Source organism: Colobus angolensis, unplaced genomic scaffold (genome assembly GCF_000951035.1).
Source record: "Colobus angolensis palliatus isolate OR3802 unplaced genomic scaffold, Cang.pa_1.0 Scaffold120, whole genome shotgun sequence".
Classification (NCBI taxonomy): Eukaryota; Metazoa; Chordata; class Mammalia; order Primates; family Cercopithecidae; genus Colobus; species Colobus angolensis.
This window is the reverse complement of record NW_012113142.1, coordinates 876,938-901,237: the sequence shown is the minus strand read 5'-3', so window position 1 is coordinate 901,237 and position 24,300 is coordinate 876,938. Positions and strand designations below refer to the sequence as shown.

The 24,300-nt window shown below is 46.3% G+C and overlaps 1 protein-coding gene across 1 annotated transcript in view; it reads right to left on the bottom strand.

Moving 5' to 3' along the window:
* The window catches only part of CUX1 (cut-like homeobox 1), a 376,408-nt gene that overhangs the window by 151,981 nt on the left and 200,127 nt on the right, over window positions 1-24,300 (bottom strand). The window contains exons 7-8 of the mRNA XM_011929952.1: window positions 17,386-17,462; window positions 13,874-13,940 (exon numbers count right to left, since the gene is read on the bottom strand). Of these exons, the coding sequence (XP_011785342.1) occupies window positions 13,874-13,940; window positions 17,386-17,462 (144 nt within the window). The remainder of the gene's footprint in view (window positions 1-13,873; window positions 13,941-17,385; window positions 17,463-24,300) is intronic.

The following is a 24,300-nucleotide window of genomic DNA, read 5'->3' as shown; positions in this document are numbered from 1 at the left end:
ATGGACTTGCCCCAGCTGTGGCACGCTAATATGGACTTGCAGTGCAGATAACGATTTTTATAAATTCTTCATGGAAAGCAACAGAATTCTTTGAGATGGAGTCTCACTCTGTTGCCCAGGCTGGAGTGCAGTGGTGTGATCTTGGCTCACTGCAAGCTCCGCCTCCCGGGTTTATGCCATTCTCCTGCCTCAGCCTCCCGAGTAGCTGGGATTACAGGCAAATGCCACCTCGCCTGGCTAGTTTTTTTTTTTGTATTTTTTTAGTAGAGACGGGGTTTCAGAATTCTTAAGAGTGGGAAGACACCTTGAGCAGGGGGAGGTAAGCAGACCTTTTTAAAATGTGCCAGGTGATGCCAGGCACCTTGCAGGCAGCAGCAGCAATGTCAGCCACCCTTTGTAGAGGTCCTGTGCCAGGCAATAATGTGGCATTCTTTTCTTTCTTTTTGAAACAGAGTCTCTCTCTGTTGCCCAGGCTGGAGTGCAGTGGCACAATCTCAGCTCACTGCAACCTCCACCTCCCCTGTTCAAGTGATTCTTCTGCCTCAGCCTCCTGAGTAGCTAGAATTACAAGCACCTGCCACCACGCCTGGCAAATTTTTGTATTTTTAGTAAAGACAGGGTTTCATCATGTTGGCCAGCCTGGTCTCGAACTCCTGGCCTCAAATGATCCACCTGCCTTGACTTCCCAAAGTGCTGGGATTACAGGTGAGGCGAGGCATTCTTTTGTTTCACTTATGAAAATACTGAGGTCTGAGTAAGGAAAACTCCTGCCCCTGCTTGAGGTTACATAATTCATGGAGTTGGGAATTAAACCCAGGTCTTTATGATGTTACGACCCAGGTTCTTCCCACTGTGACTCATGCTGTGCCCCGTGCTCTGGATGCAGCCCTGCCTGAAGGCCACTCCACAAACAGGCCCCTCTGGGAGACAGTATCAGAGATCCAGGCCTCTGGGGAGTAGAATTGGGCAAGAAAATGCAAGAAGCTGACAAAGGGGCCGGCTCCTCCATCCTGCCTGGCATCTGGTCCGATCCTTTCGTTTTACTAGAGAGGTCGGTGCTGCGGCCGAGGGAGGGGCTTTGTGAGGCCACACCTGGGGACAGATGGGACCAGAGTCAGGGTCTCTGAGCCATGCACATCATCCACTGTCCCTGACTCTTCACTAGAGACGTCTACAAACATCACAGAGCAGCAGCCTAGGAACACAGGCCCCGCGCCAGTGCTGCTGTGAGCCTTTGGAGAATTCTGGGCTTCCAAACTCTCTTGTCTGGTGATGTCCTTGGAAGGCTACCTCAAGAGTCCACAGCCAGCTAGGCGTGGTGGCTCATGCCTGTACTCCCAGCACTTCTGGAGGCTGAGGTGGGCCGATCACCTGAGGTCAGGAGTTCAAGATCAGCCTGGCCAACATGGCGAAACCCTGTCTACTAAAAATACAAAAGTTTGCTGGGCGTGGTGGCACATACCTGTATTCCCAGCTACTTGGGAGGCCGAGGCAGAAGAATCGCTTAAATCTGGGAGGTGGAGGTTGCAGTGAGCTGAGATCATGCCACAGCACTATAGCCTGGGTGACAGAGCAAGACTCCGTTTCAAAACAAACCAAAAAACAAACAAACAAAAAAAACCGAAAAAGATGCCACAGCCATTGGCAGAACATGAAGGCATAAAAAGAAGGGGGACAAAGCTCCCCAGATTAAAACCCGCAGGGCAATGAAAGCAGTTTAATAAATCAGGCTCCTGAACAGCAGGGAAACAAGTGGGTCTTAGGGCTCACCTACGTGATGGAATGTTACGCAGTGTACACTGTGTTTCTGAAGCATATTTAATGATAAGCAAGAAATATTTACAACATGTCAGGTGTAAAAAAAAAAAAAAACCCTAGAAATCAAAATCATGTTATCAGTCTATGCCACTGATAAAAAACAGATGAGTTTGGGCGAAGTAGCTCACGCCTATAATCCCACCCTGCACTTTGGGAGGCCAAGGTAGGAGGATTGCTTGAGCCCAGGAGTTCAAAACCAGCCTGGGCAACATGGCAAGACCCTGTCTTTACAAAAAATACAAAAACCGGCCTGATGTGGAGTACACACCTGCAGTCCTAGTTACTCAGGAGGCTGAGGCAGGAGGATTGCTCAAGCCCAGGAGTTGGAGGCCGCAGGGAGCTATGATAGTGCCACTGCCCTGCAGCCTGGGTGACAGGGTGAGACCCTATCTCCTAAAAAGAAAAAAGAAAGCACTATATAGATCAGGGGTCCCCAGTCCCTGGGCCACATCTGGGTCTGTTAGGAACTGGGCCGCACAGCAGGAGATGCACCGCAGGAGGGAAGCTTTGTCTGTATTTACAGCTGCTCCCCATTGCTCTCATGACTGCTTGAGCTCTGCCTCCTGTCAGCTCAGCAGCAGCATTAGATTCTCATAGGAGGGCAAACCCTAACGTGAACTGCGCATGCGAGGGATCTAGGCTGCACACTCCTTATGAGAATCTAATGCCTGATGATCTGTCACTGTCTCCCGTCATCCCCAGATGGGACCGTCTAGTTGCAGGAAAACAAGCTCAGGCTCCCACTGATCTTACATGATGGTAGAATTATTTCATGATATAGTACAATGTCAAAATAAAGTGCACAATAAATAGTACGTGCTTGAATCATTCTGAACTGCGTCCCCCACCACACTGGTCCGTGGAAAAACTGTCTTTCACGAAACTGGTCCCTGTTGCCAAAAATGCTGGGGACAGCTGTGTTAGATGATTTTGCCTAACTGTAGGCTAATTAACGTGGGTGTTCTGAGGACGCTTAAAATAGGTGAGGCTAAGCTATGACATTAGGTGTATTAAACGCATTTTAGACTTAAGGTATTTACAAGTTACGATGGGTTTAGGGGGACATAATGCCATTGTAAGGAACAACCTGTGTAGAAAAAAAGACTATGGAAATAGGCCAAAATGTTAACAATGATCATCTTTGCTGTGGGATTATGAGTGATGATCTGCTTCCTTTAAAAAAATCTTTGAGAATTTTCTAAATTTTGTATAGTAAACATGTACGGCTTTGTACTTGAAAATAACATCACGGGCCAGGCGCATTGGCTCACACCTGTAATCCTAGTACTTTGGGAGGCCGAGGCGGAAGGATCACTTGAGGCCAGGAGTTCAAGACCAGCCTGGCCAACATGATAAAACCCCGTCTCTACAAAACATACACACACACATACAAATAGCCGGAAGTGGTGGTGCACGCTTGTAGTCCCAGGTACTCGGGAGGCTGAGCTGGAGAATTGCTTGAACCTAAGAGGCAGAGGTTGCAGTGAGCCGAGATCACACCACTGCACTCTAGCCTGAGCAGCAGTCTCAAAAATAAAAATAAAATAAAAAAATCTAAAAAGGAAAATAATGTCATGTAAAAGGAAACAGCCTATAATTCCAGCTACGTGGGTGGCTGAGATGGGAAGATTGCTTGAACCCAGGAGGCAGAGGTTGTGTAGTGAGCTAAGATTGAATCTCCACATTCCAGCCTGGGTGATACAGTGAGACTTTGTCTTAAAAAAAAAAAAAAAAAAATAATAATAATAATAAATAAATAAATAAATAAAATAAAAACAGGACTAGTTGAGACTGCATGATAAAATGTTTTAAAAAATTATGTATATTCATAAACATGTTTATATACATGGACACATGTACAGTGCCTGTGGCTTTTTTTTTTTTTTTTTTTTTTTGGTTTTTGTTTTTGAGACAGAGTTTCACTCCTGTCAACCAGGCTGGAGTGGAGTGGTGCGATCTCGGGAGTACCCCACGGGAAGGACGGTTCTCCTTTCTGCCAGCCTTCCCACCTTTCTTTACAAGGACCCTGGGTGGGACCGGGCAGCGTGAGGTGAGTCACTTTCTCCTCTGCCACTTCTGAAGCAAATAAGACATGCCATGTCACTGAGATTTGCGTAGCCCAGGCCCTCCCAGTGGCGGTCAGGGACTCCCCATGGTGAGTCAGAACCTCACAGCTCTAAGGAATTTTACTGGGGGCAGAAGGTGGCATGAATGTTCCAGGCTGGGCCTCCGTCCTAACTCTTCACTGTTGAAGCACTTGAAGGCTGGGTGGCGCCTGCTTTCTGCTTGGGAGCCAACAGCATCCTGACTTTACCTTTCCAGAGCGCAAATGTCCTTACTAGGCAGGCTGCAGTCTGAACACTACAGAAGTGGTAACCCTGACCCACTCATCATCACGGGGAAGGCTCAAGAGTTCCTGCACAGCCACGATGTGCAAAGCCTGTGTGTACAGAACATGGGATAAAGGCCTTCTTTTTGAGGTGGTTTTCAGTCTACACTTAAAAAATGAGGCCGGATGCGGTGGCTCACGCCTGTAATCCCAGCACTTTAGAAGGCCGAGGTGGGCGGATCACCTGAGGTCAGGAGATCGAGACCAGCCTGGCCAACATGGCGAAACCCCGTCTCTACTAAAAATACAAAAATTAGCTGGGCATGGTGGCGTGTGCCTGTATTCCCAGATACTTGGGAGGCTGAGACATAAGAATCGCTTGAACTCAGGAGGTGGAGGTTGCAGTGAGCTGAGATCATGCCCCCACCCTCTAGCCCGGGCAACAGAGGGAGACTTTGTCTCAAAAAAAAAAAAAAAAAAAAAATTTTCTACTACCCACATTTATTTTACAATATATCGGCATTAACTATCGTCACCATGCTGTCTAATACATCTCTCAAATTTATTCCTCCTGTCCACCTATAAATATGTATCATTTAACCAACCTCTCCTCACTCCCGGGTAACCACCATTCTTCTTAACTTTTACGTGATCAACGTTTAGAGTCACCATGAGTGAGATCTTGTGGTATTCGTCTTTCTGTGCCTGGTTCATTTCACTTAACGTAACATCCCCCAGATGAATCCATGTTGTTGTTGCAAATGGCAGGATTTCCTTTTGTAAGTCTCCATCGCATTACGCTGTGGATCTACACCACATTTTCTTCATCCACTCATCTGAAGCTGGGTGCACAGGTCACTTCCCCATCTAGGCTGCTGTGTGAATAGTGCTGTGATAAACATGTGAGTGCAGGCATGCCTGCAACACAGCCATTTCCTTTCTTTGGATAAATACCCAGCAGTGACATTGCTGGACTGCAGCCTGCATTTGGCACTGCTATGCAGGCTGCAGGAACACCCGTTATCATGCCTGACCCTCACAATTCTGGGATGCAGGAAGGGGTGTGTCATGACACCCCCGTTTCACAGGTCACCATATGTGCTACGATCTATACATTGTATTCACTCAACAGTCCGTTACCTGTTTCCTTCACACATACACTGGAAAATCCCTAGGCTTGCCTTAACAGTGAATCAGAAAAACTTCAAGGATCTCTTAAATAGGTAAAGTCTGTATGAATGCACGCCAAACCCAGGTGACAGTCTGTGAATAATGACTTTCTCTACCCTCTTAAAGGATGCTGGATGAATATGACTGTTTTATCGGCCAGGTGCGGTGGCTCATGCCTGTAATCCCAGCACTTTGGGAGGCTGAGATGGCTGGATCGCTCGAGCTCAGGAGTTCGAGACCAGCCTAGGTAACATGGTGAAACCCCGTCTCTACTAAAAATACAAAAATTAGCCAGGTGTGGTGATACACACCTGTGATACCAGCGACTTGGGTGGCTAAGGTGGGAAAATCGTTTGAACCCTGGAGGTGGAGGTTGTAGGGAACCAAGATCGTATCATTGCACTCCAGCCTGGGTGACAGAGTGAGATCCTGTCTCAAAATAAAGAAAGAAAGAAAGAAAGAAAATAAAAGCAGTAGGACTGGTTGAGAGACTGTATGATAAAAAGTTTAAAAAACCTGATTGCATGTTTATATTCATAAACATGTTTATATACATGGACACATGCACAGTTCTTCTGCTTTGTAATTTTTTTTAACTTTTGAGATAGAGCCTCACTCTGTTGCCCAGGCTGGAGTACAGTGGCGTGACCTCGGCTCACTGCAACCTCTGCCTCCTGAGTTCAAGTGATTCTCCTACCTCAGCCTCCCGAGTAGCTGGGATTACAGGCACGCGCCACCACGACTGGCTAATTTTTGTATTTTTAGTAGAGACGAGATGTCACCATGTTGGCTAGTCTGGTCTTGAACTTCTGACCTCAAGTGATCCACCTGGCTCGGCCTCCCAGAGTTCTGGGATTACAGGTAATCCTGGCTGCCTCTCTATTTATGTGTATGTGTTTTTGGGTACAGAGTGTGTGAGCCTGTGTGTGCAGGTGATGTCTGTAAGCCCCCTCCCACCCTGTCTTTATCGGTCCAGCAACTGACACCACACCTACCATGGTAAAGCAGGGCTTCCCTAAACATCAATGAAGGAGAGGAGTAAAGTTTGGCAATTCTCATTGATACTTTGCAACAGACATGTCTATTACATGTCAATTACATTTCCTAGCCAGGTCTGGGGTCCACAGAACAGGCAAAGAATCTTTGGTGCTCAGAGGAATTTCTACCTGGACTTGGAACTATGAAGCCACCCCCTGTTTCCGCCCAGGCCCCAGCCTGGGGAGACACCAGGTCATGGTTGTACTATTCAGAGGGGGCCAAGACAGCTGGTGTTGGTACAAAAGACAAGGAAAATCCTTCAGGGCTCACCCAGGCATCAATTTTCAGGTGTGGAGCAAAATACTTGTACAGAGATGAAAAAAATCCCAAGAATTCTACAAAATCCACAAGCCCTACTGGAGATAAGACACAGGAAGAAGAAGAAGAAGAAGAAAAAAAAACGACCATCGGTTTTTCCCTGCAAGTCTGATTTAGAGCTCTCTAAGGTTTAAGGGACAGGAGGTTCTTTATTCAAGTCCATACTCTCAAAACCATAAAAGTGGCTGCTTCTCTATTTTTAGGGAAATTAATCCAACCAGGATAATTACAGCAACTAGTACTGGAAACTGATGACTCATCAAAAAGCCAGGAAATAGAACATTTTACATTCTTAAAGGTACAGCAGACAGACTCTGTTTTCAGGATGCTTAAGTTGTCCCTTTCAGATTCAATCAGGGGATGCAATATTTGTCTAAACATGATGGTCAAGACAGTTGGGTGATTCTCAGGTTTAGTCAACTGGGCTCTATCTGGCCCCAGTTCCGTGAGTCTTTCATGAGGAATTAACGTTCAGAAAGGGAAAAATCAATCTGCTAGGGTCAATACAACGAGGGCTGGTGAGACTGGGAAAGGCTGAACCCCCCAGGAATGCCTGCCTTCACCCGGCTAGCCCTCACCTTCGCTGCTTGATTACAAAACTGGCACCAGAAAGGGGCTCTGAAGACCGCTGTGGTCTCAAGCAAAGAGCACTGGAATTTGAGCCTAAAGGACCAGGTCCGGGGCCTGACTCTGCGTGTTCCTGGGACTGCTTCCTCATCCATGCAATGAGCACAGTAAAAGCTGCCTTGATGACTGCAGGAAAGGGCAGACAAGATAACACTCAGGAAACCACTGTGAAATAGTCTAGCACAGCATGTAAACAAAGTATCCATCCCAGCTGCTCACGCCTGTCATCCCAGCAATTCAGGAGGCCAAGGCGGGTGGATCACTTGAGTCTAGGAGTTCGAGACCAGCCAACATGGCAAAACCTCGTTTCTACTAAAAATACAAAAATTAGCTGGGTGTGGTGGCAGATATCTGCAATCCCAGTTACTTGGGAGGCTGAGGCAGGAGAATCGCTTGAACCTGGGAGGCGGAGGATGCAGTGAGCCAATATCGTGCTACTGCACTCCAGCCTGGGCAACAGAGCAAGACTCAGTTTCAAAAAAAAAAAAAAAAACCGAAAAACAAAAATTAGCCAGGCATGGTGGCACGAGCCTATAATCCCAGCTACTCCAACAGCTGAGGCAGAAGAATCACTTGAACCCGGGAGGTAGAGGTTGCAGTGAGCCATGATCACACCACTGCACTCCAGCCTGAATAACCGAGAGAGACCCTGACTCTAAATAAATAAATAAATAAATAAAAAGAAAGTATCCATCCTATCCACATTCAGCATGCAGAGAGTTGTCTTGAATTGCTGGTATCCTCCTCCCCTCCTTTAAAAAATTATTTATTATTATTTTTAGAGACGGGCTCTCATTCTGTCACTCAGGCTGGAGTACAGTGATGCAATCATAGCTCACTACAGGCTGGAACTTCCAGGCTCACGCGAACTTTCCAACTCAGCCTCCCAAGTAAATGGAACTAAAGGTACAACACCACGCCCAGCTAATTTTTTGTATATTTTGGTAGAGATGGGGTCTCACTATGTTGCCCAGGCTGGTCTCAAACTCTTGGGCTCAAGTGATCCTCCCACCTCGGTCTCCCAGAGTGCTGGGATGATAGGCGTGAGCCACCGTGCCCCGCCTCCTCCCCTTTCCAAATTCTGTCGTATGTCCTCTTTTGGGACCTGGATTTCTCTATCCCTCCAAAGAAGCATAGAGGCTCCCCCACACTGAGTTAGCCACAGGAAAGTTTTCTGCTGTTTCAGAGCACGTTGTGTTTTGTGATGAAGCACTGGTTATATACACGGTATAAAGAAAATACTCTAAAATTAACCCAAGTGAAGTTCCTCGTAAATGTCTCTTTTGTAACCATACTGTGGAAGTATGTGTATATACAATGTCGTTCTTTGAAAAAAGCATATACGCTAGGAATACAACATGAGTAACCTTAAGAAATATGAATTTTACTGGCAGGAAAGGTTTGGGAGGTGCAAATTCTCCTAAGACTAAAGTGAGCTATAAAAAATGTAGTATTTCAGTGCAATTCAATATTTTCTTTCATCAAGGCTCAGTGCCTCGGCCCACGAGTGGGGAGGAATGCAAGAAGCTGACTGTGTGTATTGCAGCTGGAAGTCCTTTTCTAACCCAGATTCGGGGGGACAGGGCATAGGATCGTGGACTTCAGCAAAAATGGGAATTCCTGCACTTTTGCCCGGAACACTAGCCGCTTGGCTGGGAGGGTGACATTCCTGCTGGAGGGTGCAGTAGCAACCCAAACTCAGTAACAAGTAAGTGAACAGCTGCAGGAGATGGATGCAGGAACTTGGGGCAGTGAGGGATGCCCAGGCCTCTCTCTGGGCCAGCTGCTGCTGCATGATTCCAGCTATCTGCCACCTCCATGGCCATCCATCCCAGGAAATTGTTTAGATGTTAAAATCCACACCATGTTCCTTTGCTGGACTCTCCAAGGTTAAAGCTATTAGGGTGGTAAATCTCCATTTGCTAAGAGAAGTGGGAAGATCCGTACACAGGGTGACCATCTGAGAAGGAGCTATGTTTTTAACTAAAGAAAAAAGAATGCCAGGTATAGTGGCTCATGCCTGTAATCCCAGCACTTCGGGAGGCTGAGGTGGGAGGATCACCTGAGGCCAGGAGTTTGAGACCACCCTGGGCAACACAGTGAGACCCCGACTCTAAAAAAAATTTCAAAAAAGAAAAAAAGGGCAGAAATAATTCATTTATTTAACCCAGAAATGGTTATAATCGGAAACCTTGCAATCTTCTTACACAACAACTGTTTTGGCAAAGCCCCCATGTTCCAACAAATATTAAACTGTGCTTGCCATTTGTCTAAGGAATCTTGCATTAATAAACATGAAGAAGAACACTTTTACCTCCCACTCTCAACAACAGGACAAAACAAAGACCAGCTGTATTCATCAATGGGCCCTTGTTCTGCACATAAAGGCTAATTACATTTTGCTTCAAGCCTACACATGGAAAACTTTACTGCCGTTGTCTCCGCCACAGTCAGCCCGTGCTGTCCCAGCTGACACATGGCGATGACTGCTCACGATAAACCAGGGTCTCGGAGCAGCCTTGGTGCCACAGACCTGCGGGCTTCTCCCCAACACCAGGGAGAGGGATGGGTACCCTGTGACATCTCCCCACGACAGACAGGCAATGTGCACCCAGTCCGTTGTGGTGATGTGGTGAAGGTCAATTTCCTCCAAGGCCGTTAATTTCAGAAACGCATACCACGCCCTGCTGTGAGCTTGCTGGGAATAGCTTCTGTCGACAGCTTAGCCTCAGACTCTCACCGTGCCAGGTGCTATACACACACATCCCATTCCTCTTCAATACCACTCAGTGGGCCGGGTGCAGTGGCTCACGCCTGTAATCCCAGCACTTTGGGAGGCTGAGGCGGGCGGATCATGATGTCAAGGGATCAAGGCCATCCTGGCTAACATGGTGAAACCCCGTCTCTACTAAAAAGACAAAAATTAGCCAGATGTGGTGGTGCACACCTGTAATCCCAGCTACTCGGGAGGCTGAGGCAGGAGAATCGCTTGAACCTGGGAGGCAGAGGTTGCAATGAGCAGAGATTGTGCCACTGCACTCCAGCCTGGACAACAGAGCGAGATTCCATCTCAAAACAGAACAAAATAAAAACAACAACAAACAACACGCAGTGACTTGACTCCTGGTATGCCTGCTGTACAGGTCAGAAAGGGAGGTGGACAGCTCAGAGCTCATTCAGAGTCACGCAGAGTGCTGGTAGTGGACCCCCGTGAATCACTCCCAAGTCAGTCTTTCTCCAAAACCCATCTTCCTTTACACCTCTCCAATTCCCGTCAACAAATATTTAAGAATGCCCCCCCACTTTTTTTTTTTTTTTGAGAGAGGGTCTTGCTCTGTCACCCAGGTTGGAGTGCAGTAGTATAATCTAGGCTCTCTGTAGCCTCGACCTCCTGGGCTCAAGTGATCCTCCCACTTCAGCCCCATAAGTAGCTGGGACTACAGTTAAGAGCTACCACGCAGGGATAATTTTTGTATTTTTTGTAGAGACGGGGTTTCACCATGTTGCCCAGGCTGGTCTCGAACTCCTGGGCTCAAGTGAAACACCCGCCTCAGCCTCCCAAAGTGCTGGGATTACAGGCGTGAGCCACTGCGCCCGGCCCTAAGAATCCCTCCTTCTGAAGAGGGAAAAGAAATCATTTTTGAAATGCTGTAAGACCATGTGTGAAAAGATTTACCCCCAAGGGGCTTATATTCATAAGCATGAATGAAAACGTGTCTGGTCTCATAAAATATGCGTAGGTTGGACTTGAAGCAGATGGAATAGTGACAAATCTGTCCTGGAAAATAAAAGGGGAGGGAAAGGCAGCAGGGGAAGTCTCCGATTGAGTCCATGGCCTCCAAAGTTAAAAGAAAGTAGCCAAGATCCAATAATCTCAGGCCATTCTCTGCATTTTTGGGGGATGACTTACTCCAGGAACTATTAGAGTACGTCGTTGGTCCTGGGCTGCCTTTGTCAGTGTCCAGACCGTTTCTAATGTGGGAAATGCCCTGCCAGGCTGCGCCCATCCTGCCCCACAGGCAAATCATTCGGAACCTCTGGCAGGTCCTCCCCAAGACAGGCTTCGCCAGGCTTGCATCTTCACAAACCTCTGCAAACCCTGAATTGACTCATATTCCAATCCCGAATGCCATACCACCCTCTTTGGGAAGGCTTCCTTGACAATTCTTTCCCTCCACTCCCCTGGTGCCAGGGATATTCTATGCCCTTCCCCAGCTCCCCTGGCTGGTGGGAGGAGAGAGGGGATCAGGTGAGGGGTCCCTGGCACTGCCCTGGGTCCCTCTCCCCTCCCCAAGGCCACAGCTCCCCTCAAGGGGGCCCTCACCTTCAGGCTCCAGCTTCCTTTCCCTCCTCTGGCTCATTCAAACCCAGGCGTGGAAACCCTACTGGTACTATGAGCCTAGGAACTGCATTTCTGCAAATAGGCCCAATGTTGACCTTTTTTTTTTTTTTTTTTTTGTGATGGAGTCTTGCTCCATTGCCCAGGCTGGGGTGCAGTGGTGCTATCTCGGCTCATTGCAATCTCTGCCTCCCGAGTTCAAGTGATTCTCCTGCCTCAGTCACCTCAGTAGCTTGGGTTACAGGCGCGCACCACCATGCTCAGCTAATTTTGGTATTTTTAGTAGAGACGGGGTTTCACCCTGTTGGCCAGGCTGGTCTCGAACACCTGACCTCAGGTGATCCACCTGCCTTGGCCTCCCAAAGTACTGGGATTACAGGCGTGAGCCACTGCACCCAACCAAACTCTCTTCTGACTATCCCAATGGGAGTGCCCTGCCTGCCACCTGCAGGCTCCCTGTCTGACCTGCTGATGGCCAGCGCCCGTCCCCTTGATTGCAGCACTGGGCATGCTGGATTGCAATGGCCATGGAGCCATAAAAGGCTCAGAATTTGCACGGGGCAAGGCACAGAGGAAGCCTCTGTGAACATCTGTTGAATCAATGAATGAAGCTATTATCTCTGAGCCGTGCCTATCATCTAACCGAGTGAGTCTCTTTCCCTTCGTGCACACCACACCCCTTGGCCTGGCTCACCACTGGGGAGACAAGAATGTTTCTTACCTCAGAGGGCTAGTGGGGCGCACCCCAAGGGAACCACTGCCTTCTCAGCTACAGTCCTGAGACAGGGCTAATTTTTACGTGAAGGGGATTAAGCCCCTGAAATGTTTTTTAAAACAAAAAAATAATTTTTTAATTTAAAATTTTTTTAGGGACAGGGTCTTGCTCTGTTGCCCAGGCTGGGGTGCAGTGGCACGATCATAGCTCACTGCAGCCTCAACTCCTGGGTTCACATGATCCTCCCACCTCAGGCTCCCAAGTAGCTGGGACTACAGGTACACACCACCATGCCTGATGAAATACAGTAATTTCTAAAAATCAGATTTACTGAGAAAAGCAACTTACTTAGCACAAGTAAGTTGCTTAATCAGGTTCAAGCAGAAGTAATTGAGAGAAGAACGTAGCTGATCTAGTGGTGATGTCTTACTCTTTGTAAGTTTCATACTCATGATCAGAATCCGTTCTGATCACCAGGCTGGGGAGCTGGGCTCTCGAGGTCTCAGGCTACTAAACGACCTAGAGCAAAGGGCCAAGAACCCCATACAGCATCCTGAAAGCAACAGACCCAGCAGCACCCTCAAAGCCCAAGGTCACGTGAGATGGCGCAGAGGGATACTAAGTACCAGCACCCATACAGAGCTGAAGCCTGGTGGGACAGCGGCGCCATTCAGAAGCACCCAACTTCTTACTGATGCCCATGGAGGCACTGTGTGAGCAGAGTAGGGGGACCTTAGTTACTGGAATAGGGAAACCCAAGAGACATGGCAGTAAGCACGCGTGTGTGTTTCCGCGGAAGATGGGAAGAGCCTTCCAGAACAGGAAAACGGGGTTCAAACTCTAGCCTGGCATTGCTCCCCTGGAATTTGGTAGAGGAGGCCATGGACAGGAGCAATTTCTGCCATTTCTTCATCTTTTCATGATTTATGTCGATTATTATTTCTTCCTTGCTGGTGTTCTGCACGAAAGATGGGCTAGTAAAAAGTACACTTGTAGTGGACACCTCTAATTTCCTTTGGACAAGAGCTGGGTGGGAACTTGGCCTTTTGTGACTCTGCCTGCCTGAATCTGTGTCTATCCATATATCCACACATAGTGTTGCAGGCATGACATGAACCCGTATGCCTGCATGGGAATGGGCTTACTCTGGGGCAGGCATTCCTAAAGGGCCCTGGAAGAAATGAAGAATTATGGCCCAAGGAAGAAGAGATGTGATTTAGCCAGACCCAACTCCACACAAAAAATGTCCCATGTGTCACATCTTGTATAAACTAACTCCCAAATTTTCATGGCAGAAGGCATAGCAGTGACCAGGCTTTAGTGTAAATGACAGAAGTTTGTTGGAAGGGTTACCCAATGAGTGCTAGAATGTGCATTGAACCGACGCAAGTAACTCATGGGAAAGACACTGTGTCCCTGCAGCAGCACAGAAGTCAAGAACCTTCTCGATCCAGCCCTACACAAGCAAAATCAAGTGAGAAATGCATGCTGATAAGGAAGGCCAAGCGGACAGACTTACTTTGCAGTAGTTTCTTCATCGTATTTGGTTTTCAGGTCAAATAATTCTGTTCGAGTTTTTTCCAGGGCTGAAAGGCAAAGAATATAAAACCATGACGTAAGATGCTAACTATTTAAATGAAATTTTAAAAGAATGCATATACAAGTAATCTATTCCCATTTCAAAAGAGCAAAGATTTCTGTGAAGAGTCAGGTGCATGGAAAAATAAAGATTAGAAAAACACAAAAGAGGTCAAGATGATGAAAATATAAAAAATGGAATAGGAAATCCCCTTTCATTTCTGCCTCATCAAATCCCAAGCACCTACAAAGACAGAACCAATGTTAATAGTTTCCTCCCTCCCTCCCTTCTTCTCTCCCTTCCTTTCTTCTTTCCCATTCTCCCTTCCTTCCTTCTTTCTTTCCCTTCCATTTTTAAGAGACAAGTTTTCTCATTCTGTCACTCAGGCTGGAGTATAATGGCACAATCACAGCTTACTGCATCCTTGAACTCTTGGGCTCAAGCCGTCCTCTTGCCTCAGCCTCCCAAGTAACTGGGACTACAGGTGCAAGGCACTACGCTTGGCTAATATTTTAAAACACTGTTGTAGAGACAGGGTTTTGCTATGTTGCCCAGGCTGGTCTGGAACTCCTGGCCTGAAGTGATCCTCCCACCTTGGCCTCCCAAAGTGCTGGGATTACAGGTGTGAGCCACTGCACCTGGATGATTTCATCTTTTAAGGTGTATTTTACTATTTCTGGCTGGGTGAGGTGGCTCACATTTTGGGAGGCTGAGACTGGCGGATCACCTGAGGTCAGGAGTTTGATACCAGCCTGGCCAACATGGCGACTCTGTCTCTACTAAAAATACAAAAATTTGCCAAGCATGGTGGCGCGTAGCCTGTAATTCTGGCTACTCAGAAGGATAAGGTAGGAGAATTGCTTAAACCCTGGAGACGGAGGTTGCAGTGAGCCGAGATCACGTCACTGCACTCCAGGCCTGGGTGACAGACCGAGACTCGTTTCAAAAAAGTGTAACAAAATAAAAGAAAGTGTATTTTACATTTAAAAAAATTTCCATACATAATTGCACGTATATATGTGTGTGTATATATCTTTTTTTATTTTCTACCCCCATAAATGGGATGGTATGAATATTTCTTGAGATTAGTCTTTTTCCCTGGGCAGTATGGTATGGAAATCCTTCCACCTGCAGATGCAGGCAGTGGCAATAACCTTCAGTTCTCTCATCAGGATACCTGGAAGTGAAGCTGCTGGCTGAATAGCTTGGGCACTGGAGTTTTACATAAATGCCACCCAGCTGGCCTCCCAAGAGGCTTCTTCCATGCCCATCCATTCCTTAAGTGCCAATTCACCCTCACCAACACTGGGTGTTTCAATAATTTTTGACAGTCTTTGTCAGGCCAGAGTTGCTATATTTTTTTTCAAAGCCCAGGTGCAGTAGCTCACACCTGTAATCCCAGTATTTTGGGATGCTGAGGTGGGAGGATCGCTGGAGGCCAGAACTTCAAGACCAGCCTGGGCAGCACAGTGAGAGTCCATGTCCATAAAATAAACAATGAAAAAAAAAATTAGCCATGTGTGGTGGTGCGTGCCTGCAGTCTCAGCTACTTGGGAGGCTGAGGCAGGAGGATCACTTCAGCCCAGATTTTGAGGCTGCATTGAACTATGATTATATCACTGCTCTCCAACCTGAGCAACAGAGTGAGACCATGTCTCTAAAATGAAATAAAAAATTAGGCCGGGTGCGGTGGCTCACGCCTGTAACTCCAGCACTTTGGGAGGCCAAGGCAGGTGGATCACCTGAGGTCAGGAGTTCGAGACTAGCCTGGCCAACATGGCGAAACCCCGTAAAAATACAAAAATTAGCTGGGTGTGCTGGCGTGTGCCTGTAATCACAGCTACTGAGTAGCTGAGTAGCTGTGATTACAGGAGAATCACTTGAACCTGGTGGGGCAGAACTTGCAGTGAGATGAGATCGCGCCACTGCACTCCAGCCTGGGTGACAGAGCGGGACTCTATCTCAAAAATAAATAAATAAATAATTAAAAAATTCTGACAGTCTGACAGGCAAAACAGTCTTTCACTAATTGAATCTGCATCTCCCTGACTAAAAAAACTTTGCATTTTTTCATATGTGTAGCTTCCATTTGCATTTCTTCTGTGAACTGACTGTTCCTATCCTTTGCTTATTGTTCAATTGCACTGTTTCTCTCGTTTAACGGATTGACTGGCAGCCTTTACATTTTTTAATTATCCGTTTGTCAAACTGGTTGTGATTATTTTCTCCCACTCTCGTCATTTGTGTTTTAAGTTGAATCATGACTTCTGATGTCTGTCCACGTTTCTGCTCAGTTCTGGGTCATCAAAAAAATAAATAAAAATTTAAAAATACATTTAAATGAAATACATGGTGATGCTTCTCTTTCAGAAATAAAAAAGAGAGGCTGAGCGTGGTGGCTCACTTGAGCTCAGGAGATCAAGACCGGACTGGCCAACATGGTGAAACCTCATCTCCACTAAAAATACAAAAATTAGGTGGGTGTGGTGGCGGGCACCTGTTAATTCCAGCTACTGGGGAGGCTGAGGTGGGAGGATTGCTTGAGCCCACGGAGGTAAAGGTTGCAGTGACTGGAGATCACGACACTGCACACCAGCCTGGGTGGTAGAGCAAGACCGTGTCTCAAAAGAACAAAAACAAAAACAAAACAAAAACAGAAATAAAAGAGAGAGGGCTGGGTGCAGTCGCTCATGCCTGTAATCCCAGCACTTTGGGAGGCTGAGGTGGGCGGATCACGAGGTCAGGAGACCGAGACCATCCTGGCTAACATGGTGAAATCCCGTCTCCACTAAAAACACAAAAAATTGGCTGGGCGTGGTGGTGGACGCCTGTAGTCCCAGCTACTCGGGCGGCTGAGGCAGGAGAATGGAGTGAACCTGGGAGGCAGAGCTTGCAGTGAGCCAAGATCGCCACTGCACTCCAGCCTGGGCGACAGAGCAAGACTCTGTCTCAAAAAACAAAAAACAAAAAAAAAAAAGAGAGACAGAGAGAGAGAAAGAAGTTTAAAGATACTGTAAAAACTTGAGCATAACCTTTTTTGGTGGCTTTTAAATTTTAAAGGTCTGAAATTACTGTTCTCCTTAACTTCACTTAGGGTAGAAGTGAGTTTTTTTTTTTTTTCTATTATTGTTCCAAATGAAATGTCAGTCCTTGACAGTTTGGTGATTTAGACGTGTTTGTTGGAAAAAGAGCAGGAAGCAAGGATGGCGTGTGGAAGGGATGAAAATGGAATTGAGATCCTCCCACCTCTACATTAACAACTCAAAGTCAGTGAGGAAAGAGGCGCAGCAGCTGGCAGGCGTGCTGCGGAATTCTTCAGCGTGGGCTCAGGGCAGCTCCCACGGCCCCCAAGAGCAACAGGTATCTGCGGGGACCGGGGCGGTCAGGGAGCCGACCCAACTCTCCCCCGGGTCCTCCCCACATCCACGGTACTAGGAAGGAGAGTATCAAACCTGTTTGTAGGCTCTGAACCTTATGCTCAGCTTCCTCCAGCTTTGAGGTGGTGGACATCTGTGTCTCCTGCAGCTTTCTGCAAAGAAGAGGATGAAGCCAAATTGGTCATCTCCTTTACCAACTGAAATGCACGTGTGCCTTTGGGCTGAGCTCAGCTCCCTCCCTGTGCTCAGCTGGCGGCAGGCGCGCCACGGGGTATCGCCAGCGACGACACGTGTGCTGTGGGCCCTGCTCCCGCAGCTTCCACACTCCAACTTTGTAACTGCGTGTCACATCATGGAAAGTGTGCAACCCGTGGGGCTTGACGGGTGGTAACTGGCGTAGAAGGTTATCCTAAATGTAATTTGTTCTTGCAATGCCAGATTTTAAAAAGAAAAAAAAAAAAATCATCATCACGCACTTATTGTTTTCTGAAGTTAGCCCAAGAAGAATGATCCATTTACATTCTGCTGACACAATGAAGGAGTTTGTTGGAATAAAGGATGCACTAAATAGATGTGGCAGCTGTTTCGTCTCTGTTATAATGGAATGCAAACGCAACTGCAATACCTAATGGGGACATTGTGAATGCTTGCAACGGCATTCCACAGATTCACATTTCCCAGGATCTCTAAGTGACTTCCCTGGTCAATAAATAGCATTCCTTCCTCTTAATCTGCAAAAAAAAACAAAAACAAAAACAAAAACAAAAACAAAAACAAAAAAACCTCCAAAAATAAGTTTATTATTTTTATGTCATATGAATATAACATATGCTCTCATAATAATAAACTGGGAATACAGAAAAGTAGAAATGACACAGTTTACAAAGTCGCCCCAATTCCCATCACCTCTAGAAAAGCACTGCTAATATTTTCATGTATTTCAATTATGGACACTCAGGGATGTAATCAAATATGACAAGCGCATGGAAAATGGAAGATTCTTACTATCCTTGGCTCATTTCCGCTCCTCAGATAGAGTTCGTTTGTATCTTTCTAAAATGTTTCTGCATGTACAGAAATACGACATCATATGTAACAGGCTAAAGTGTAATATGAACAAATATGTAACATACTGTAGCATAATATGAACTAATATGTAGCATATGATATGTAACAGGCAATAGTGTACTATAAGCAAACACATAACACACTATAGCATAATAGAAATTAATGTGTAACAACAGTGTACTATGAACCAACATGTAACAAGCTATAGTGTAATATGAACTAATACATAACATGCTATAGTGTAACATAAACTAATACGTAACACGTTATAGGGTAATATGAACTAATACGTAACACACTAGAGCGTAATACGAACTAATGTGTAACACACTAAAGCGTAATGTGAACTAACATGTAACAAACTAGTGTAATACAAACTAATATGTAACATGCTATAGTGTAATATGAACTAATACATAACGTACTATAGTGATATGTGAAATAATGTAATATACTATAGTGTAACATGAACCTATATGTAACACGCTATAGCATAATGTGAATTAATATGTAACATACTATAGGGCAATATAAATTAATATGTCACATAGTATAGCAAAATATGAATGAATGTAATATACTAAAGTATAGTATGATCTAATATGTAGCATACTATAGAGTAATAATGAAGCAATGTAATATACTGGCTAGTGAAACAGAAGGTTTTTTTGTTTTTGTTTTTCTTTTTTTGAGACAGCGTCTCGCTCTGTTGCCCAGGCTGGAGTGCAGTGGCGCCATCTCGGCTCACTGCAAGCTCCGCCTCCTGGGTTCACGCCATTCTCCTGCCTCAGCCTTCCGAGTAGCTAGGACTACAGGCGCCCACCACCACGCCCAGCTAATTTTTTTTTTATTTTTTAGTACAAATGGGGTTTCACTGTGTTAGCCAGGATGGTCTCAATCTCCTGCCCTCGTGATCCACCCGCCTCGGCCTCCCAAAGTGCTGGGATTACAGGCATGAGCCACCGCACCTGGCCAGAAGTATTTAATATACTACAGTGTAATATAATCTCCCTGCCCTGTTCTTTTAATACAAAGGTGATCACAACACACATCACATTCTGGGGTCCCTTATTCACTTCTCTCCGTATTTTAGAAATGTTCTATTTCCAGCAAACATAGTTCTTCCTCATTCTTATTAAATAATTAACTTAATCAAGCCTCTATGGACACTCAGATTGTTTCTAGGTTTCTTTCTACTGAACATTCCCTCAGTGATCATTGTGGAGATATTGTTGCATAATTTTGAGAGTGAATCTGTTGGATGAAATGCTAACAGAGGAATTACAATGGCCAAAGGGTATCTGTAATTTTTTTCTTTCTTTTTTTTTTTTTTTTTGGAGACAGGGTCTTGTTCTGTCACCCAGGCTGGAATGTAGTGGCGTGATCTCGGCTCACTGCAATGTCTGCTCCTGAGTTCAAGCAATTCTCACCTCAGCCTCCCAAGAAGCTGGGATTACAGGTGTGTACCACGCCTGGCTGTTTTTCATATTTTTAGTAGAGATGGGGTTTCACCATATTGGCCAGGTTGGTCTCGAACTCCTGGTCTCAAGTGATCCGCCTGCCTTAGTCTCCCAAAGTGCTAAAATTGCAGGCATGAGCCACCTTGCCTGGCCACTTTTCTTGTTTTGATAGATACTGAAAAACTTCCCAACAAAAAACTTTCACCAATTTAAACTCCCACCAACAATATGTAAGTGTGTTTTCATATACTCTGCCAACGCAAGATAAAATCAAATTTAAATTTTTACTGCTGAGTAAAGCTATGTTATTTCTCTTTGTATGAAATGCCTACTTATCTCCTTTGCCTATTTTTGTAGAGTGGATTTTGTTCTTATTAATTTTGAAGACCCCTTTGTATATAATGAAAATTAGCCTTTTTGTCTTACATGGTACAAATATTTCTTCCCAGTTTGTTATGTTTTTAAAATATTATTTGTTTTTAAGAATCTGTTTAAAGTTTTAGATAGTCATATTAATAAAAACAAATATGCACCCCAGTTTTCTTCCAGTATGTCTGTGACAATAAAAAATCATAATATTTAAATCCTAGATCCATCAACAATTTTTTGGTATAAAGAATGAAGCCTGTAATCCCAGCACTTTGGGAAGCTAAGATGGGCAGGTCACTTGTGGTCAGGAGTTCAAGACCAGCCTGGCCAACATGGTGAAATCCTGTCTCTACTAAAAATACAAAAATTAGCTGGACGTGATGTTGGGCACCTGTAACCCCAGCTATTTGGGAGGCTGAGGCAGGAGAATTGCTTGAACCCAGGAGGTGGAGGCTGCAGTGAGCTGAGATCATGTTACTGCACTGCAGCCTAGGTGAGACTTTGTCTCGAAACACACACACACACAATGAATGAAGTAAATTCTAGCTTCAGCCCTTCCCTTTAAGAATCGGTTATTGCATATTTTAATATAGCTAATCCCTTTACCTAATTTGAAAAGCCAAGACTGGGCACAGTGACTTACGTCTGTAATCCTAGCACTTCGGGAGGTTAGGCGGGCGGATAATCTGAGGTCAGGAGTTTGAAACCAGCCTGAGCAACATGGTGAAACCCTGTCTCTACTAAAAAATTAGCCAGGCTTGGTGACACACGCCTGTAATCCCAGCTACTCAGGAGGCTGAAGCAGGAAAATCACTTCAACCTGGAGCGGAGGGTTGCAGTGAGCCGAGATTGCGTGACTGCACTCCAGCCTGGGTGACAGAGCGAGACTCCATCTCAAAAAAAAAGAAAAGTCCACTTAATATTTAATTCCCATATGTGTTTATTTCCATATTGTGGTAATGCATGAGTTTGCTGTAGGAAGACGTACAATCATACTGTACTGTATATAATTTTGTATGATGTATGTTTTGACTTCATATTATATTAGATACGTTTCTCATGTTACTATGAATTCTCCATAACTATTATTAATATTTTAATGGTGACATAACATCCCAGTTAGGGATGGTCCTTCTTTTTACTAACCCATTTGTCCACAGCAGGGCCCTGAATTCGCTCGCGTTTTCCCCCTTGATCACTCACTGGTGAGGAGTGTTTTCCTAAGAGGCATTTACTTAGGACCAAGTCTGTATCAATGGGGTCAAAGGTCTGCCTGTCTGTCCGAGCCTTGACTCTGTGATGCGCACTCCTTTCCTGGAGTCTGTGCCCTGCCGCGCTCCCCCAGGGAAGATGGACGCGGCCTCCACCTGCAGAGTTGGGCGTGGCCCCAAGGGACTGAACTTGGTCCTGCAGCCAGGGCTCCAGGTGGCCATGACAGAGCAGACAGGGAGGCCAGGGCTGCAGAGGTGGGCAGGCGCCAGTCTGGAGTTGCAAAGTCCCACCTCTGGCCCTGATTAGCTGCAAAAGCTGTAGGAGGTACCTCACCCACGACCTGTTTCTCCCTCTATGAAATGAGATGATCTACATTGCAGATCCATCCTGGGCAATTAGTGAGAGAATGTACTGAGAGCTTCTGGCCAAGTTCTGACGCAGGGAGGGCCCTGGGTGGGCGGGAGCTGGCAGTTCTCTTTTGTTTTATTTCTTTCTTTTTGAGATAGAGTTTCGCTTTTGTTGCCCAGGCTGGAATGCGATGGCGCGATCTTGGCTCACTGCAAATCTCCACCTCCCGGGTTCAAGCAATTCTCCGGCCTCAGCCTCCCGAGTAGCTGGGATTACAGGCATGCGCCACCACACCCGGCTTATTTTGTATTTTTTTTTTTAGCAGAGACAGGGTTTCACCATGTTGGTCAGGCTCGTCTTGAACTCCTGACTTCAAGTGATCCACCCACCTCACCTTCCCAATGTGCTGAGATTACAGGTGTGAGCCACTGTGCCCAGCCTCTTTTCTTTTCTTTCTTTCTTTTTTTTTTTTGAGGCAAGATCTCACTCTGTTACCCATGTTGGATTGCAGTGGTTCACTGCAGCCTGGAACTCCTGACCTCAAGCAATCCTCCTGCCTCAGCTTCCTGAGTAGCTGGGACTATAGTCACAAGCTGACCTGCATGGCTTATTCATTCATTCATTCATGCCATGGAGATGGCATATCTCTATGTTGCTCAGGCTGGTCTCGAACTGCTGAGCTCAAGGGATCCTCCTGCCTCAGCCTCCCAGAGCGCTGGGATTACAGATGTGAGCCACTGCGCCCAGCCAGTTTTCTTTCTGAATGAAGTCAGCTTAATGACATTCCCTAGAGGCCTTCATGATGCTGCAGGGTAGGCGAGCCCCAAAGGAAGGCTTAGCTGGCAAGGGCTCTGGGCTTTAGCCAGGAAGGAATTCAAGGGCGAGCCAGTGGTAGGGCAGACGAAGGCAGCTTTATGGAGGCGGCAGCGTTATAGCTCCGTGACTGGTCTCGCAGGGTAGGACTGCCCCACAGGCCGTGTGCTGACGGTAGTAGCTGAGGACAGTTTCGCACTCATATTTGCACCTACTTTTAATTACCGGTAGATTAAGAGGCAGTTTACACAGAAATTTCTAGGGAAGGGGTAGTAACTTTTGGGCTGAGAGATCATTGCCATGGAAAGGGGTGGTAACTCCTGGGTGTTGCCACGGCAATGGTAAACTGACATGGCACACTGGTGGCCATGTCTTATAGAAACCTGCTTCTCTCCAGGCCCTGTTTCAGCTAGTCTTCAATTTGGTCCAGTGTCTGAGCCTCACTTCCTAACTCAATGATGTTGCTACAGAGTCTGCCTTAGAAAAGTTCACCAAGGGCCGGGCACGGTGGCTCACGCCTGTAATCCCAGCACTTTGGGAGGCCAAGGTGGGCAGATCACGAGGTCAAGAGATCGAGACTATCCTGGCCAACATGGTGAAACCCCGTCTCTACTAAAAATACAAAAATTAGCTGGGCGTGGTGGTGTGCACACCTGTAGTCCCAGCTTCTCAGGAGGCTGAGGCAGGAGAATCATTTGAACCTGGGAGGCGGAGGTTGCACTGAGCCAAGATTGCGACACGGCACCCAAGCCTGAGTGACAGAGTAAGACTCCATCTAAAAAAAAAAAAAAAAAAAAAAACAGAAAAAGTAAAAAGAAAAGCTCACCAAGTATCAGCATAGGAAGTCAACTGAAAATAAAACAAGATCCCACACCAGCCACAGTCCCACTTGGCCCCTCACCTATAATCACAAATTTCATGCTTCCTGTTGATGGATATATACATTTCTTCACACTAAAGTTAAAATTCAGTATCTTTTTTTTCCCCCCTTTTTTGCTTTTCTTGACGGGAGTGGGTATAAAACTTAGTATCTTACTTTAACCCGTGAGTTTAAAAAAACCCAATCTAGGCCAGGCGTGGTGGCTCACCTGTAATCACCTGAGGTCGGGCGTTCAAGACCAGCCTGGCCAACATGGTGAAACCCTGTCTGTACTAAAAATACAAAAGTTAGCCATGCCTGGTGGCGGGTGCCTGTAATCCCAGCTACTCGGGAGGCTGAGGCAGAAGAATTGGTTGAACCTGGAAGGCGGAGGCTGCAGTGAGCCGAGATCGCGCCATTGCACTCCAGCCTGGGCAACGAGCGAAACTCTCTTAAAACAAACAAAAAAAATCCGATCGATATGGCTGGGATCGGTAAGTTCAATAGTCCTTATTGTTGTTACAAGGAATCCAACTTTCATTAACTCATCATGCTAGGGGAAAACCAACTCATTATTTGTGGGAAACGTTTTTGGTAATTGGTATTTAGAAATTTAAAACTCACGGCCGGGCGCGGTGGCTCAAGCCTATAATCCCAGCACTTTGGGAGGCCGAGACGGGAGAATCACGAGGTCAGGAGATCGAGACCATCCTGGCTAACGGTGAAACCCCGTCTCTACTAAAAAATACAAAAAACTAGCCGGGCACGGTGGCGGGTGCCTGTAGTCCCAGCTACTCAGGAGGCTGAGGCAGGAGAATGGCATAAACCCGGGAGGCGGAGCTTGCAGTGAGCTGAGATCCG